The 14,102-nt window shown below is 54.2% G+C and overlaps 2 protein-coding genes and 1 pseudogene across 3 annotated transcripts; 1 reads left to right on the top strand and 2 right to left on the bottom strand.

Moving 5' to 3' along the window:
* The first annotated feature begins 114 nt into the window (after window positions 1-114).
* Window positions 115-6,039, top strand: ANKLE1 (ankyrin repeat and LEM domain containing 1). Its single transcript, XM_023534499.1, has 9 exons — window positions 115-1,742; window positions 1,818-1,970; window positions 2,399-2,504; window positions 2,602-2,740; window positions 2,989-3,762; window positions 3,899-4,076; window positions 4,459-4,618; window positions 4,730-4,859; window positions 5,102-6,039. Exons 1-9 carry the CDS (start codon window positions 1,576-1,578, stop codon window positions 5,272-5,274), a joined length of 1,980 nt encoding a protein of 659 aa, XP_023390267.1. The 5' UTR covers window positions 115-1,575; the 3' UTR covers window positions 5,275-6,039.
* A 1,258-nt stretch (window positions 6,040-7,297) lies between these two features.
* On the bottom strand, window positions 7,298-13,347 carry ABHD8 (abhydrolase domain containing 8). Of its 2 annotated transcripts, XM_023534500.1 has the most exons (6): window positions 13,119-13,307; window positions 11,183-11,930; window positions 10,051-10,101; window positions 9,084-9,254; window positions 8,726-8,942; window positions 7,298-7,959 (listed from the first exon to the last, which is right to left on the bottom strand). In XM_023534500.1, exons 2-6 carry the CDS (start codon window positions 11,920-11,922, stop codon window positions 7,789-7,791), a joined length of 1,350 nt encoding a protein of 449 aa, XP_023390268.1. In that variant the 5' UTR covers window positions 11,923-11,930; window positions 13,119-13,307; the 3' UTR covers window positions 7,298-7,788. The 2 variants fall into 2 exon arrangements, with proteins under 2 accessions (XP_023390268.1, XP_011365146.1); XM_011366844.2 differs by lacking the exon at window positions 10,051-10,101 and having other exon boundaries at window positions 13,119-13,347.
* LOC111744060 lies at window positions 10,684-10,802 on the bottom strand (annotated as a pseudogene).
* Window positions 13,348-14,102: the final 755 nt, after the last annotated feature.

Here is a 14,102-nt window from a genome sequence, read left to right as displayed (position 1 = left end):
GGGTCTCCTTGGTTGCAAGTGATAGAAATCCTACCCATTGAACAGGAAGGGAAATGTCTTGGTTCTTGTGGATGAGAAGCCAAGGTGCAACTTCAGGCTTGGCTGTATCCAGCTGTTTAGACGACATTGCTATTTGAGTGGGCTTTAATACCCTGCATGTTTGGTGTTCAGTGTGTTCTGCTTTCCTCCCAACCTGTGGAATGGGGTGAGATGGCTGCATCCACCCCAGGAAAGAAAGTGCCTACCAATAAGGGCTCCTGGTAGCTAACTGGGCTCAAATTAAGGGGAAAAACAAACAAAACCCTAGCAGCCATTACCAAACAGGAACAGGAGCTTAGAGCTTCGGGGAGAAGCCTGCACTAAACTGTCTGCGTTTTGCTCTGAACTTCTTGTAGATTGAGTCAACTTTTATAAAGGAGTTCTTGGAATTTCAACCGATAGTATGGATATACCCACCTAACATCCAATTGGAGCTGGCTGCTGTATCCTCATTAGCATCTTTGACCAGTCAGATTGGCTCCATTCTGACTAATCAGGACAGTGCTTTTTTGGACCAATCAAACTAAGGATTTGGAGTCTTTATTTGCCTAAGGGGCTTTGCTATGTCAGGTCCTCTCCAGCTGGGGTGTGCTCATTCCTTTTCTACCAAAGACTGGGTCTCTGGCTGGAGCTGAAACACTAAGGGCAATTGCTGAAGGGGATGGTGTTGCTCCCCATTGAGGTGTTTTGAGTAAAGGCTACTTCACTGCACCCCAAATTAGGGCTTCCTGTTTAACAGCTGTGACCACTCCCCAAATCCCAGCCCAAATGAAGTGAGGGTTCCCAGCCAGCCCCGTAAGGTGCCTTTCCTGGGCCATGGGCCAGAACTCCAGGATGTTCTGAGTGTCCAGGCCTGGATCAAGCCTCTTTTGAGGGAGGGTTACAAGTCCACCAGGAAATAGTGTGGGTACTCCTCAGAAAAAGGGAGACAAGATAGACATAACAGGTCCACTATTCAACTATCTTTCTGGAAAATGAACAATTGTGAAAAAGTTCAGCTACATTCTCAGTTCTAGATAAAATGAAAATAGCTTCATTGAATAACAGCTGTTCCTTCCCACCAGCATTGGGCACCTGTGTTTCAGACCCCTGTGATGAAACTCTCGTTCAACATCACACAAGCCAGGAAGGGATTATTCCCCCATTTTGCAGATGGGGAAACTAAGGCCCTGACGTCCCAGCGCCCAAAGCCATGGACTCCCAGCTCTGGGAGACTGAAAATGCGCAACCTATCTGGAAGCGGAAGCTGTTGAGTGCGCGCTAATGGAGGTCTCTTCCGCAGAGGGTTCCCCTGCAGTCACCGCCAGTTCCCCGAGTTGTAGCTCCACCTCCTCCAGAAGGGTGCGTTCACATTTCCCGTTTTGAGATGAGATAGTGGCACACCAGGCGGACTTCATCTCCCCCAGGCCCTTATCGGCAGCTCCAGGTCCTGCCTGAGCGCCACTAGGGGACCGAGCCACTGAAACTCTCCGACACCGAAGTACACGCTAGTGCGGCGCAGGGCACCCCTAGCTAAGCAACCTGCACGGCACGCGGATGTGGAGACCCGAGCCAAGCAGCGTGGCAGCGCGTGCGCACAGGGGTGCCGCGGAAAATTTGAAACTGGCAGACGGAACCGCGGGGCTAGGGGACCGCGCAAGTATGGGCGCAGTGACAGGCTTGGAGTGGCGGCTGCGGGCAGCGCTGCGGGAGGAAGAGCCACGGTGAGGACAGGGCCTGGTGCGGACGGGCCAGGGCGGGAGGCGAGAGTTGTGGTCCACTCCAACCCCTGATCGCAGTGTCGTGGAGGAGCTGCTGCGCCGTGGCGCCGACCCCAACCTGGTGCTCCCGGATGGCGCGGCTGCCATGCACCTGGCGGCAGGAGCCCAGCACCCCCGCGCTCTGCGATGCCTCAAGGTCCTGATGCGTCGAGGCGGAGACCCCAACGCTCGGTGAGGCGGGGCCTAGGTCCGGGGCGGGGTCTACCGTGCAGTGGAGGGTCTCCCGAGTCCAAGGGCGAAGACTTGGAGTGCAGAAGAAGGCGTCTCATGGTCCAAGGATGGGGACTCGAAGCCCGAGGGCGGAGCTTGCGGAATCAGGGGAGGGATCCTGAGGGTGCCAGGACGGGGGCTAGGGTCCCAGACCGAGGATGAGGTATGCGGTTGCGCTGGGGCCAAAGCAGGTATCAAAGTTTCGGATCTGGGAGTAGAATCTCTAGGGTCAGAGAGCAGACGTTTGGGTCCCAGCCCGAGGGCGCAGGATCTGGGTTCCAAGAGTGGTGTCCCAGGCTGGCGGATAGGGATGAGGGACTGAGGGCCAAGGCTCCGGGGCGGAGATCAAGTTCCCTCCTCCGCTGACCCCTCCTCCACTCCTGCCCCAGATCGGCCGAGGGGCTGACACCGCTGCACGTGGCCGCTGGCTGGGGCTGTCTCCGCGGCATGGAGCTGCTGCTGAGCCAGGGAGCGGACCCGGCGCTGCGTGACCAGGTGAGGGGCCCAGCTCCGGGAGCAACAGGGCGGACCCATAGGGACGTAGGGAGGGAAGAGGGACCTCGGGCGCCCCCTGCTGACTGTGCCTCTGCAGGACGGACTCCATCCTCTGGACCTGGCGGAGCAGCAGGGGCACCAGGACTGTGCGCACGTCCTGAGGGAGCTCCGGATGCTGACCAGGACTCCGACCAGGACCCAGGCAGAGACCGAGGAGCTAGAGCCTGAGTCTGGCGGTGAGTGGGGCCTGCGCGGCCACGGGGGTTTGGCCTCTGAACCAGCTTATCGTGTCTCTCACTGATGTCCACAGTTTACTGCTGGTTCTGACTCTCTCACGGCCAGTATCTCTCTAGTCAACTCTGACTTCACTCTCTCTCTCCTCCCTTTGACTCCAGCTGCCTTCTTCTATCTGATCCAACTTCCATCTCTGGCTCTGGCTCCCTCTCCCCCCTTCTTTGACTCCCACTCTCATTCTCTGCACCAGGCCCACGCCCCAGGGGAAAGAGGCTGAACATCAGCCCCTTTGGACCTCCTGATGTGACACTGGACTCCACAGCACTGGGCAGAAGTGACAGCAGGGACATGGGCCTGGAAGCTGGCCCCAGACCCCCCAGCTTTCTTGCTCACTCTGAGACTGCTGACAAGGATGACAGCTTAGAGTCCCCCCAAGAGCTGTGGGACTGCAGTTCAGATGCCTCCTTTGTCACAGCAGTTGAGGCCTCTGGAGCTGAGGACCCAGCCCCCCATACTTCTCAGTGGGCTGTATCATTGCCCCAGACCAGGCAGCAACTACTGCCTGGTGTCCAGCCATCTGAGAGGCTGCCAAGGTCTACAGGCACACCACAGCAGGCGCATGGAGCCGTCATGGCCTTCAAAGAGACTGAACTAAATGCTGGTCTACAGGCCCTGACTCTGACCTTGACAGATGCCTCCCCCAACACCATCTCCCTCCCAGATGCAAGCCTAGCCCACAGCCTCCCTCAAGAACCACTGCCTGGATCCCCCAACTTTCACTTCCTAACAGACGACCAGGGGTCCCTTGAGAGGGATGTGGCCGCTCTCTGGCTGACAGAGGATGAGGAAAGTTCCACAGGTGGCAAGGACCCCTTTCCCTCTTGCTGGTGCCTGCCAGACCCCACCACATCTGACCTTGAGCTGCCGCAAGGGCTCCGGACGCTTGGCAAGAGCCCAGGCCCCATCACGCCTTCTGCCAGGCCATACCATCTCCGACGACTAGAAGAATCCCAGGCTGTACCCGGTTAGTCCCTTCTGGGCATCCAGAGTTCAAAGAGCATCCAGGAATCTCTGGAGACCCTTTGCTCTCAGTCTCACTTCTCACTTTGTCGCTGGGAACCACCCCTTTTTGTTTTCCTTGACTTAGTTTTCTCTCCCAGGCCCAGACTTTGCAGGGCACAGCCCAGAGCTATCTGAGGCCTTGAGGACAGGCCGAATCCCAGATGCTCAGGCAGACGAGGATGCACTTGCTCGGCAGTTTGAGCGGCCGGATCCTGGCAGGAGGTGGCGGGAGGGTGTTGTGAAGTCCAGCTTCACGTATCTGCTTCTGGACCCCAGGTACTCAGGGCAGTAGTGGGACCCAGAGGTGGGAACTGAAAATTTCTAAGATTAGTTCTTTTTTTGTTTGTTTGTTTAAAAAGCTAATTTTATTTTAAAGTAATTAAGTTCAAATGCCTTTTTTTTTTTTTAACAAAACGTATTGCCTAGCTATGGGATTGGTTCTTATATGCTGTGTGTCCTCAGAAAGGGAACTGGCTCTCTCTGGTCATCAGCTTCTTTATCTATAAAGGGTGGTTAGAGCCGTCTCAAGCTGCTGAGTGTCTTTGAGGAGCAGCCACGACTCTCTGCCCTGTGAGTTCAATTTGTTCTGTGACCTTAGAGACTTTCTCTAGGGCAACTCTTGTCTCTTTTTCCTCTCTGAGCCATCACTTTCATCCAGGGAGACTCAGGACCTGCCAGCCCGAGCCTTCTCACTGACCCTGGCTGAATGCCTTCGGACTTTTGTCCATGCCATCTTCTATGTGGGCAAGGGGACACGGGCTCGGCCGAATGTCCACCTCTGGGAGGCCCTCGACTACCATGGGCGGCCAGGAAAACAGGTGTGAGGATAAGGACCAGGGTCAGGGTGGGGGCAGCCAGGCCGTGGGCAGGTAGAGGAAGGAGGGGATTGAGGAGCCTACCCTTGACCCTGCCCTGGCTCCCCCCATCAGGCCTGCCCCAAGGTACGCCAGATCTTGGACATTTGGGCCAGTGGTCATGGCGTTGTCTCCCTGCATTGCTTCCAGCATGTGATCGCTGTGGAAGCTTACACTCGAGAGGCGTGTCTTGTGGATGCTCTAGGTGAGTGCGTGGCTTGTGGATGGGGTTCATAGGAGGGTACTTGATCTACCAGTTCTGTCACCCCTTCCCTCTCAGGGCTATTTGTTCAATGAACAATTATTGAGCACCAGCAACGTACCCGTACATATTTTGCTGCTTGGTTGATCCCTGCTTGAAGGCAATACACAGTGGGTTCACTGTCACATACTTCTACTGGAAGTTTGCTGAGGCTGCTCCTGTGACCTCATCCCTAATCTCTCTAGGGATCCGGACGCTGACTAACCAGAAACAAGGACACTGCTATGGCGTGGTGGCGAGCTGGCCACCTGCCCGGCGCCGCCGCTTGGGGGTACATCTGCTGCACCGTGCCCTCCTCGTCTTTCTGGCTGAGGGTGAACGAGAGTTGCGACCTCAGGACATCCAAGCCCGCAGCTGAGCACTGTGAAATTACCCATCCAGCCTGGGTAGCAATCAGGGTGTTCGATTGTTCCAGCTGCCTTGTGCTTAGAGCATCCCTCTATCTCCAGCTCTAGAAGGCTGGTGAAGGGGGCAACGGGGCAGATCTCCTCAGGCTACAAGAGTACTTTGTTACAGACAGAACTACTGGAAAGATAGTGAGCTCCCAGGGAGAAGAACAAATAGACCAAAAGGTTATTTGGAACATTTGGTGCTTTGGAATATTCCAGTGTTTTGGCAGTTTGGTCCTGTCTGGGTGGACAAAGTCTACTTTTATATACCAGACACAGGGGACCCATACTGTGTGGGCTGGGGTCTTCCTCAGCCAAATGAATGGAATCTGCCCCAACTCAAGAGCTGGGTTCTGCTGCTTTCCAGCTGTGGTACCTCAGACCAGTAATTTCTTTGAGCCTCAGTTTCCTCAGTTGTACAATGGGGGCAGTGAGAGGTCTTACCTCAGAGGTCATTGTGGGAATCTGATTAAACAAAGTCATGCATTGGGGTGTGGCTCAGAGCCCTTCACTGAGCCAGAGGTGGCCCAAGTGGAAAGTCTCAGGGGGAGAAGAGAGTTGCCCTGATGCTCTGGAAGGGCCGACTGTGTCTGGTGACAGGAGGCCAGGGCTGGGGAGGGTGTGGGGTGTGGGTGTGAGACATCAGCCCTTGGGATCACTAAGCGACACAAGTTTCCTGACGTCGCTTCTCTGAACCTGTTTCTTCCACTATAAAATGGGATTAATAACCTTGATTTCTGGTGATGCCCTGCGATTTCGAACTATTCACATATGCAAAGAGCTTTAGTAAAATGCCAGGTCAGGGTACTGGTGAGGTATTGGAGGGATCACTTCAGTTTTCCAGAAGTTGCTTCTTCAAAGCGTCCATAGGTTTAGGGACTTGGGGAGATCTGCTGCCTCATTGGGTTCACCACCTGCCCGTCACTGCTACTCAACCAACCAGGTCCTGCAGGGGGCGGAGGTTCATGTCGGTTTCTCCACTGAGAGATCCTTGTCTCTCCCTGAGCCGGACTGGCTGTTTTTGTAATTAGGTACCCGGCTCTGGAGGGGCTCTGGGCTCTCCCACTTTAACTGAACTGAAGAAACCTCTCTCTGAACTGGGCAGCTTCACAGACACCAAGTCTCCTGATAAAGAGACAGCAATTAAAACAGCATGCCATCTGCCCAGGAATTCACAAACAGGTTGCTGGGAAAGAGATAGGATTTGTTAGTTTCCCGACCTCAGCTCTACTGACACTTGATACCAGATGGTTTTTTGGATGGGGACTGTCTTTGCGTTGTAAGGTGTCTGATGGCATTCCTGGGCTCCAACCACTAGATGCTGATGTGGCCCTCTCCCTCCTAGGTGTAACAATCAAAACCAGGGACAGCCATGCCTCTGGTGAGAATCCCTGGACTAAACAAAAGGTCGGCTCACAAACCAATAGGGAAAGGATTCAAGAGGCAACAACAGAGAAGACAATTGTCTCCTTTCACCATCCATACAAACCACAGGTGTACCTAGATATATTAAGATAAAATACAGAGGAGCAAGAATATGGCCATAGGGCAGGAAAATCCACCAAAGATTTGGTGGCTTCAGAATAAAAATAATCTTTATGACGAAAGCTACCCTAAATCAAGTTGGAAGATAAATGAGATGGTAAAAAGCACTGAATTGCTGTGTGGCATGGGGTGAAGGGGGTTCAGTAAATCCGTGGGTCTCAAGCCCTCATCACAGGGCCTTGTATACAGCTGGCACTCAATTATGGCTACTCAACCTCTGCATGGACCTCAGTTGGACCTCCTCCCCTCCAGCGACTGGGAGCTCACCCCTTGACTATCTGTCTTCTGCTGGGAATACTGTCCAAGCACCCCTGCATTCAGAGGGAGGGGAAACACGGAAGCTAGCCCGGAAGGCCCTGAGGGGGAAGCATCAGCCCGATTTGCAGATGGGGAAACAGGCCTTAGGGCACCCCCCACCCTGCAGTCACCCAGCACAGGTCCGGAGGCTCGGATTGTCACTTCTTTTTATTGAGTTACAAGTTGAGATGTGCAGGTTCGGTGGCATCAGGCCCCCAAATCTCTTCCCCCTTGGGTGACAACAGCTCCCAGCACTGAGGAATGGGGAGAGGGCAAGGGTCTTGGGCAATAGGGCGGGGCCCGGAGGGTCCCTGGATCAAGCACTGCAGACATGGAAGATAGCAGGGTGGGCGGCCAGCCTCAGCCATGGCCTTGATGGGGGAGGGGGCTTCTGTACAAGGTCATCCTCCACGGGCGTTCCAGCTGCCACGGGATGGGCCCCACAGGACGCAAGCAGAGAGCGGTGTCCACCTGGCTCCCTCAAACACCAGGCCCTGCCCAGCCAGCCTGGGGTTGTCTTCCCCGCCTGACCTCGCTCACCACCAGAGCGAAACAACTTGCCCAGGTGGTCCTGGCTGCAGACCTGGAGCCGGCTTCCATCCTGCTCCTCGCTCCTTGGTGATGCCTGGCCCGCCCAGGGGCTACTTCTTCTCCTCTGGGGGCACGGGCGGGGGTGCTGGCAGGGCTTTGGGTGAGGGTTCAGGCTCCCAGAGCAGGAATTCGTGGAGTAACGTGTTGACCGTCTCTGGACATTCCAGCATCACCATGTGGCTGCCTTCATCAATGAGCTTCAGGAAGGCCAGGAGCAGGATCTGCATGGGAGACAGGTTCAGGGCGGGTGGGGCCAGGATGCCCTGGACTCCCTGCCAGCCAGCCATGGCCTGAAACATAGGGAAGTCCCTCCTGTAGTCTACTCTTCATCCCTCCGCTTGTGCCCAAGAGGAAGCTGGAAGATGGCCTGTTGCCCTGCTGGAGCCCAACTCGATATTCACTCCATATTTATTAAGTTCCTACAATATGTCCAGAGCAGGATTTCTCAACTTCAGCACTACTGACATTTGGATCCTTCTTTGCTGTGGGGCCATCCTGTTCATTTCAGGGTGTTGAACAGCATCCCTGGCCTCCACCCACCAGATGCCAGTAGCACCTTCCCCTCTCCTCCGTCATGACAACCAAAAAGTCTACAGATATTTCTAAGTGTCCCCTGGTGGGGGCAGGGGGTGGGGTAGCATAATCATCAGTGGTTAAGAACTGCTGGTCCAGAGCTATTCAAAGTATTAAAGATCCCAAGACCATTTTTGGGCAATCTCTGACCTGAAGACCCCTGGCCCACCCTCTCCAAGAATTCTGTAGCCTGTTACTGGTCACTTATACAAATCTCAGATGTGAAGTATTTTTTTATGTGCTGGGGGAAAATGTATAATCCTAACAGGTGGCCAGGGAAGCCCCACTTTCTGAATTCCACCTCTGACCCTCGATCTAACCTCTCACGTCCCTGGGGTTGGAAAATACAGCTGAGTCGCCCTGGGCTTCAAGTGGGGGATTTGGGGGTGTGGTGACTGGGGTGCCATGCCCTACCTCAGCCATGCGCTGGTCTTCTTCCACTGGCACAAATTTGTCGTGCATGCCATGGACGAGCAGGACAGGCACGGTGAGCTCGGCGTGGTAGACCTCATCGCCCTCGGGCCAGTACTGGCCACTCATCATGGCCCTCAGCACGAAGGATGACACATTGAATGCATTGCCCTCCTTCAGTAGCTGCTTCTCTTTGGCCCCTTGGCGGGCGAAGCCGGCTCTGGTGGTGGGGAGGCACTGCTGGAGCCCTTGTGCCATCCAGGCCACCAGGGGTGACCCCCATGCCAGCCCCAGTTGTACAGCCTCCCCTTCCACCCAACTTGGGGAGGCACTGCGGTCTGCCAGGGCTGGGGTCACTCACTTGAGGAAGCTCCAAGCCAGGCAGGGTGACAGGCAGTGCAGGACACACGTAGGCATGTTGAAGATGGAGCAGAAGCTGGGCTCCAGCGCTGTGGGGCCCCCGCCATTGATCATGATCACTTTGTGCACCAGGTCTGGGTACTCGTGCGCCAGGAACGTGCAGAAGGAAACACTGCCCAGTGGATGGGTGGTGGGTGGGGTTGAAGGGTGGTGGTCAGCAGAGTACAGGCAATGAGGGAGTTAATATACTCCCCTCACCCCAGAGGCAGGTCTTTGAAGGCCAAGATTCTCCCCCTGGGGACCATGGGTACCAGATTCGGGTGAATTATGTGTGGGGCATCTTGAATGCCCCAAAATTGTGAGCTTGTGTGTTGAGTGTGTGTGTGTGTATATCTTTTTTTTTTTTTTTTTTTTGAGAGAGAGGATCCAAATATATAACTTTCATCAGATCCTCAAAGTCACCATGATTTCCAAAGGGGTAAGAATTACTTATTGCTAAGTGTTGGGAAAGCAGTCTGATTAAACAAACCCTTTGGTTGCCCTGAGAAAGTCATTTTCCTGTGAATCTCTTCCCTTTAAGGATCTTCTCTCACTGGCCTCTGGTGTGCCATATCTGCCTGCCTTAGACAAGGTGGGAGAGTGCAGCCCAAGGAGCACCCCCCAGTCCAACTCCTCACTCCCTCTAAAGCTGGCCACTTGTTTTTGTAAACTAAGGTCACAATTCTGTAAATTTGTAAAATATTTTGTAAATAAAGTTTTATTGGAACACAGCCATGCCCACTTACAATTATGGCTGCTTTCCTGCTATGATATTAGAGTTGTGACGTTCCAAAAAAGACCAGCGTATGACCACAAACTTAAAATATTTACTATCTGGCCCTGTAAGAAAAAATGTGCCAATCTCTGCTGTAAAGAAGGACAATAGGACAGGCAGAAGTCAGGTGAACCTGACTGTGCCAGTGACTCACTGTGTGCCCTTGGGCAGATTGCTTAACCTCTCTGAGCCTCCGTCTCCACACCTGTGAAAGAGTAACTGTGCTGACCTCATAGCATTGTTATGGGGTCACAGGAACTACCTCAGATGGGGGCTCATTTAATTGGAGGAAATCATTTAGCATAAGCATCCACTGTGGTGTTGTTATCATATAAACAAAATAAGAGCTATGTTACCTCCCATCCTAGTTTCTATTTTTCTGGGAATTTATGTAACATTTATTTTTTTTGTCTAATTGCATGGGCTACAACTGCTAAACTAGTGGTTCTCAACCTGGCTGGCTGATTGACTCTTGCCTTTCCCACTGGGTAAAGGAAGGAGTGGTAGCCCTTGATGGTGATCAGACACCCAGGCTCAGAGCCTTCCATCAAGTGGACTCTCATCTGAATGCTAGATGGTATTATCTATCACCCCTTTAAGGGAGGGTAAATTATAGTAAACTGTGCCTTGTAAACAGAATTTACAGGATTCCAATTAGCCCTTCCTTGGAGTTCTCTCCATGGTGACAATTTTTTTTTTTTTTTTTAGGTGAAGTAATCCTTGGTTGACCTCACAGATTGCAAGGACCTTGTCAGCTTACAATCCCTTATTTTTCATTTTTTATTTACACCTACAGTACCTGGTCTTCCTAGATGGTCTCCCATCCAAGTACTAACCAGGCCCGACCCTTCTTAGCTTCTGAGATTAAATGGAATCGGGCACGTTCAGGGTGGCATGGCCGTAGACTGACAAATTTTTAACTTATGTGAAGACAGTGTTTCTCAGCTGGGGTGATTCTGCCCACCAAGGAACCTTTGGCAGCATCTGAAGACACTTTTCATTTTCATGATCATCAGTAGATCATTGTGTTAGTGGCATCTAGTGGGTAGAGGTCAGGGATGCTGCTAAACATCCTACAGGGCATAGAAAATAATTACCTAATCAAAAATGTCAATAGCGAGAAACACTGCTTTTAAAAAATGCGAAACAACAGTACAGGTGGTGGGAATCCCTGTCTCGTTGCAGATGTTAATGGGATCTTTCACAGAGGGAAATCAGTGTTTTACAAAGGGGTGTCCAGTCCCTACCAGCCCCCATCCCTTACCCCCACCCCAGTGTTGGCTCACCCGTAGGAATGCCCAATGAGCACATTTCGCTTCTTGGCATAGCGCTTGAAGATGGCGCGCATGTCCTCTGCCAACGCATAGAAGGTATAGGCTGCAGCCACCTGAGGTGCTGAGCTGGCCCCATGGCCGGCCAGATCGGGTGCCACCACCTCGTAGCCCAGGCGAACAAAGAAGTCCAGCTGCTCCTTCCAGATGGCCAGGGAGCCACCAACGCCATGGATGAAAAAGAGCACCACATCTGCCTGGGTACCCTTGCAGCTGGTGATGCGCTTCTCACAGTCAATGTGGATGGTCCTCTTGGGGCGCCGGGCTCGCCGCCGTCGCCCTGCGCTGCCACTCCCGCTGCTGCCTGTGCCCGAGTGGCCATCACTGCCCGCTGGGTCTGCCAGCTCTACCTCTAGAGAGGCTGGCGGCTCCCCGGAGCCATTCTGCCCGTGTAGGAGGTCAGCTCGTGGTGACCGGCCCAGATTCTCCACTAGTAACCTCCCGTTGCGGTACACGGTGATTCGGCGTTGGCAGTGGACCAAGCCAGACCGGTCCCCCTGGGCAGTGTCAGGCAGCGATGGAGGTGGGGTAGGGGCCGGAGCAGGTCCAGCGTGCTTCACCCGCAGTACACGCCCAGGCTTGACCTCCACGAAAGTGTAGCCATCGCTGGACTCCACACTCTCCAGCGGCCCCACTGCATTGGGTGGCGCGCCCAGTAGGCAGCAGAAGATACCGTCAGTCACCCCAGTCAGCATGATGTGTCCTGTGAGTGGGGGTGACAGCCAGCTCAGGGGCGGTGGAAACTCAGAGCCCTCCACCTCCACAGCATCTACTTCCCACACCTGGATCAGGTGAGTCACCCTGGGACACCACTTCTAGGCTCCAGTTTTCGAAGACCAAAGCTAGCCAAGCACCAACATGTTCCGTCTGGTCAGTGCCTGAGCAGTGGTAGGCTACCCTCCTGGGCCAGCTTAGTCTATCTTAGAGAGGACCTGGCTATGGCTGACAAATAAGGAGCATCCATAGTCGTGTAGTCAGGGAGGACTTCCTGGAGGGGGGGGGCATTGCAGCAAATGTGGCTCAGCGCTAAGGACCTCCCCCAGTTCAGATTTATAGCAGCTATGGTTTCCTAAGCCCATTCATTCATTCATTCATTCATCCGTTCATTCATTCATGCATGCATTCTTTCAGTAACTCACTATTACTAAACTAACGTGTCTTGAGGGCTTCTGAAGGCATCTAAAACTGTGCAAATCTTAATGAGCCCCAGTCCCAGATTTCTGAATCTGAATCCTGAAAGGTGAGACCCTTGGGGATGGGGTTAGGGACTGAGCTCCAGAGGCCTGTCTATCTCTCCAAGACCATGGGGTGCTGGGTCTGTTTCACAGACTGAACAAGCAGAGGCCCAGACACTAGATTCTGGGGGTCTGCCACACAAACCCCAATGGTGGACATGAGGACAGAGAAGGCAGTACTCTGCCTGGGGGCTTCCAGGCCTCAATCCTGCTCCCTGGGCCAATACCACTGTGTCCATGGCAACCACAGGCAGTTACATAACTCGAGGGGGATACCCGCGCAGCACACCCCCATTGTCTTGGCCCTGGAGATGGGACCAACTCCTCCCCTGTGCCCATCCTTGGAGCCGCGGGAATAACGCACGCTGAAGGCCTTCAGTGGACCGTACTTGCTGATGGAGGGGGAGCAGGCCGCATCCCCCTACTCTGGCGGGGTCCCAACCCCAGATTGCGGAGGAGGACACGTGCGCCACATCAGTCCCCTCCCCAGAGAGGTCCTTGCCTTCCGAGTGCCCGTCAGCCCTGTGGCAGGGTCAAGGCCACTGGGGCTCCGCAGCTTCCTAAGAGTCCGAGAGCGGGCTTTGTGGTCACCCCCCTCTGAAGTGGAAGCCGGGGGGACCTCGACATCACCCTCCCAGGGCCCACTACTCGCTCACCTCATCGAGGGTCCCCGGGCCCTGGGCAGGGCGGAGGGGTCCCCGGCAGAGAAGTCACCGTCTGCCTGCGGGTGCCGTTTACATGATGGCGCAGGGTCAGACCGGGTGCGTCTACCGCGGGCCAGAGCGGGCCCTGGTGGGTCAGCGAGGGGCCATCCCACCGCTGCTGAGCAAACCGGCCCTTTAAGTCTCTGCATGGGGGGCGGAGCCACGTACCGACGGACGGGCATCTCGACCAATCGCAGCTGCAGATTGACCTGGCCTAGTTAGACTATCAATCAGAAGCGGCATCTCCAGGATGGGGGCGGGCTCTGGAAGCAAAGACTTCGCCCCCTTCAGGGGCTTAAGGAGGAGGAAGGGATTGGGCCTGGCCCAGGGCCGAGGAGGGGTCGCAACCTGGGGTTTGCGGAGCTTCTAAGAGGTGGCACCCGGAGACCCCTCGCTGCGACTAAGATCCCTTCGTCCAGCCCCTGCTTCCGAACTGCCCTGTCCCCTCGAAATGAAGCCCCCATACCCCTTCCTCTGAGCTGATCTTTCTGTCTGGAGACTCCCAGATCTTTCCAATTTCAGGTGGGGAAATAGAGGCTCATAAAGGGTACAAGGTTACAAGGCAAGTGGAGGGGAGTCAGAAATGGGATTTGGAACCTCGGCTGTATGATTCCAAGTACTGGAAATTTATTCGTTAAACCGTTGAACAGAAGTCTTGGCCCTCTGGGTAATTAGGGAACTGGAGTTTCCCAGATCGGCCAATTTAACCGGTGACTCTGTGTTCCCAGCCGGAATCAGAGAGCCAGGGTTCAAATGCAACCTTTGCCCTTTACAGATATGTGACCTTGGGCAAGTTGCTTTCCTGAGACTCCATTTATATTTCTATGAAATTAATCCTCTCTTGAGTTCTCTATGCAGGTAAAATAGCACGGTAATCGCTCAATACTTTATTGGCATTATTGTACTGGTGTAGTATTATACTGGTTTGCTAAATAA

Source organism: Pteropus vampyrus, unplaced genomic scaffold (genome assembly GCF_000151845.1).
Source record: "Pteropus vampyrus isolate Shadow unplaced genomic scaffold, Pvam_2.0 Scaffold126, whole genome shotgun sequence".
Lineage (NCBI taxonomy): Eukaryota > Metazoa > Chordata > Mammalia > Chiroptera > Pteropodidae > Pteropus > Pteropus vampyrus.
Note: the sequence above shows the minus strand (reverse complement) of the source record. Positions and strands in the feature narration are given on the sequence as shown.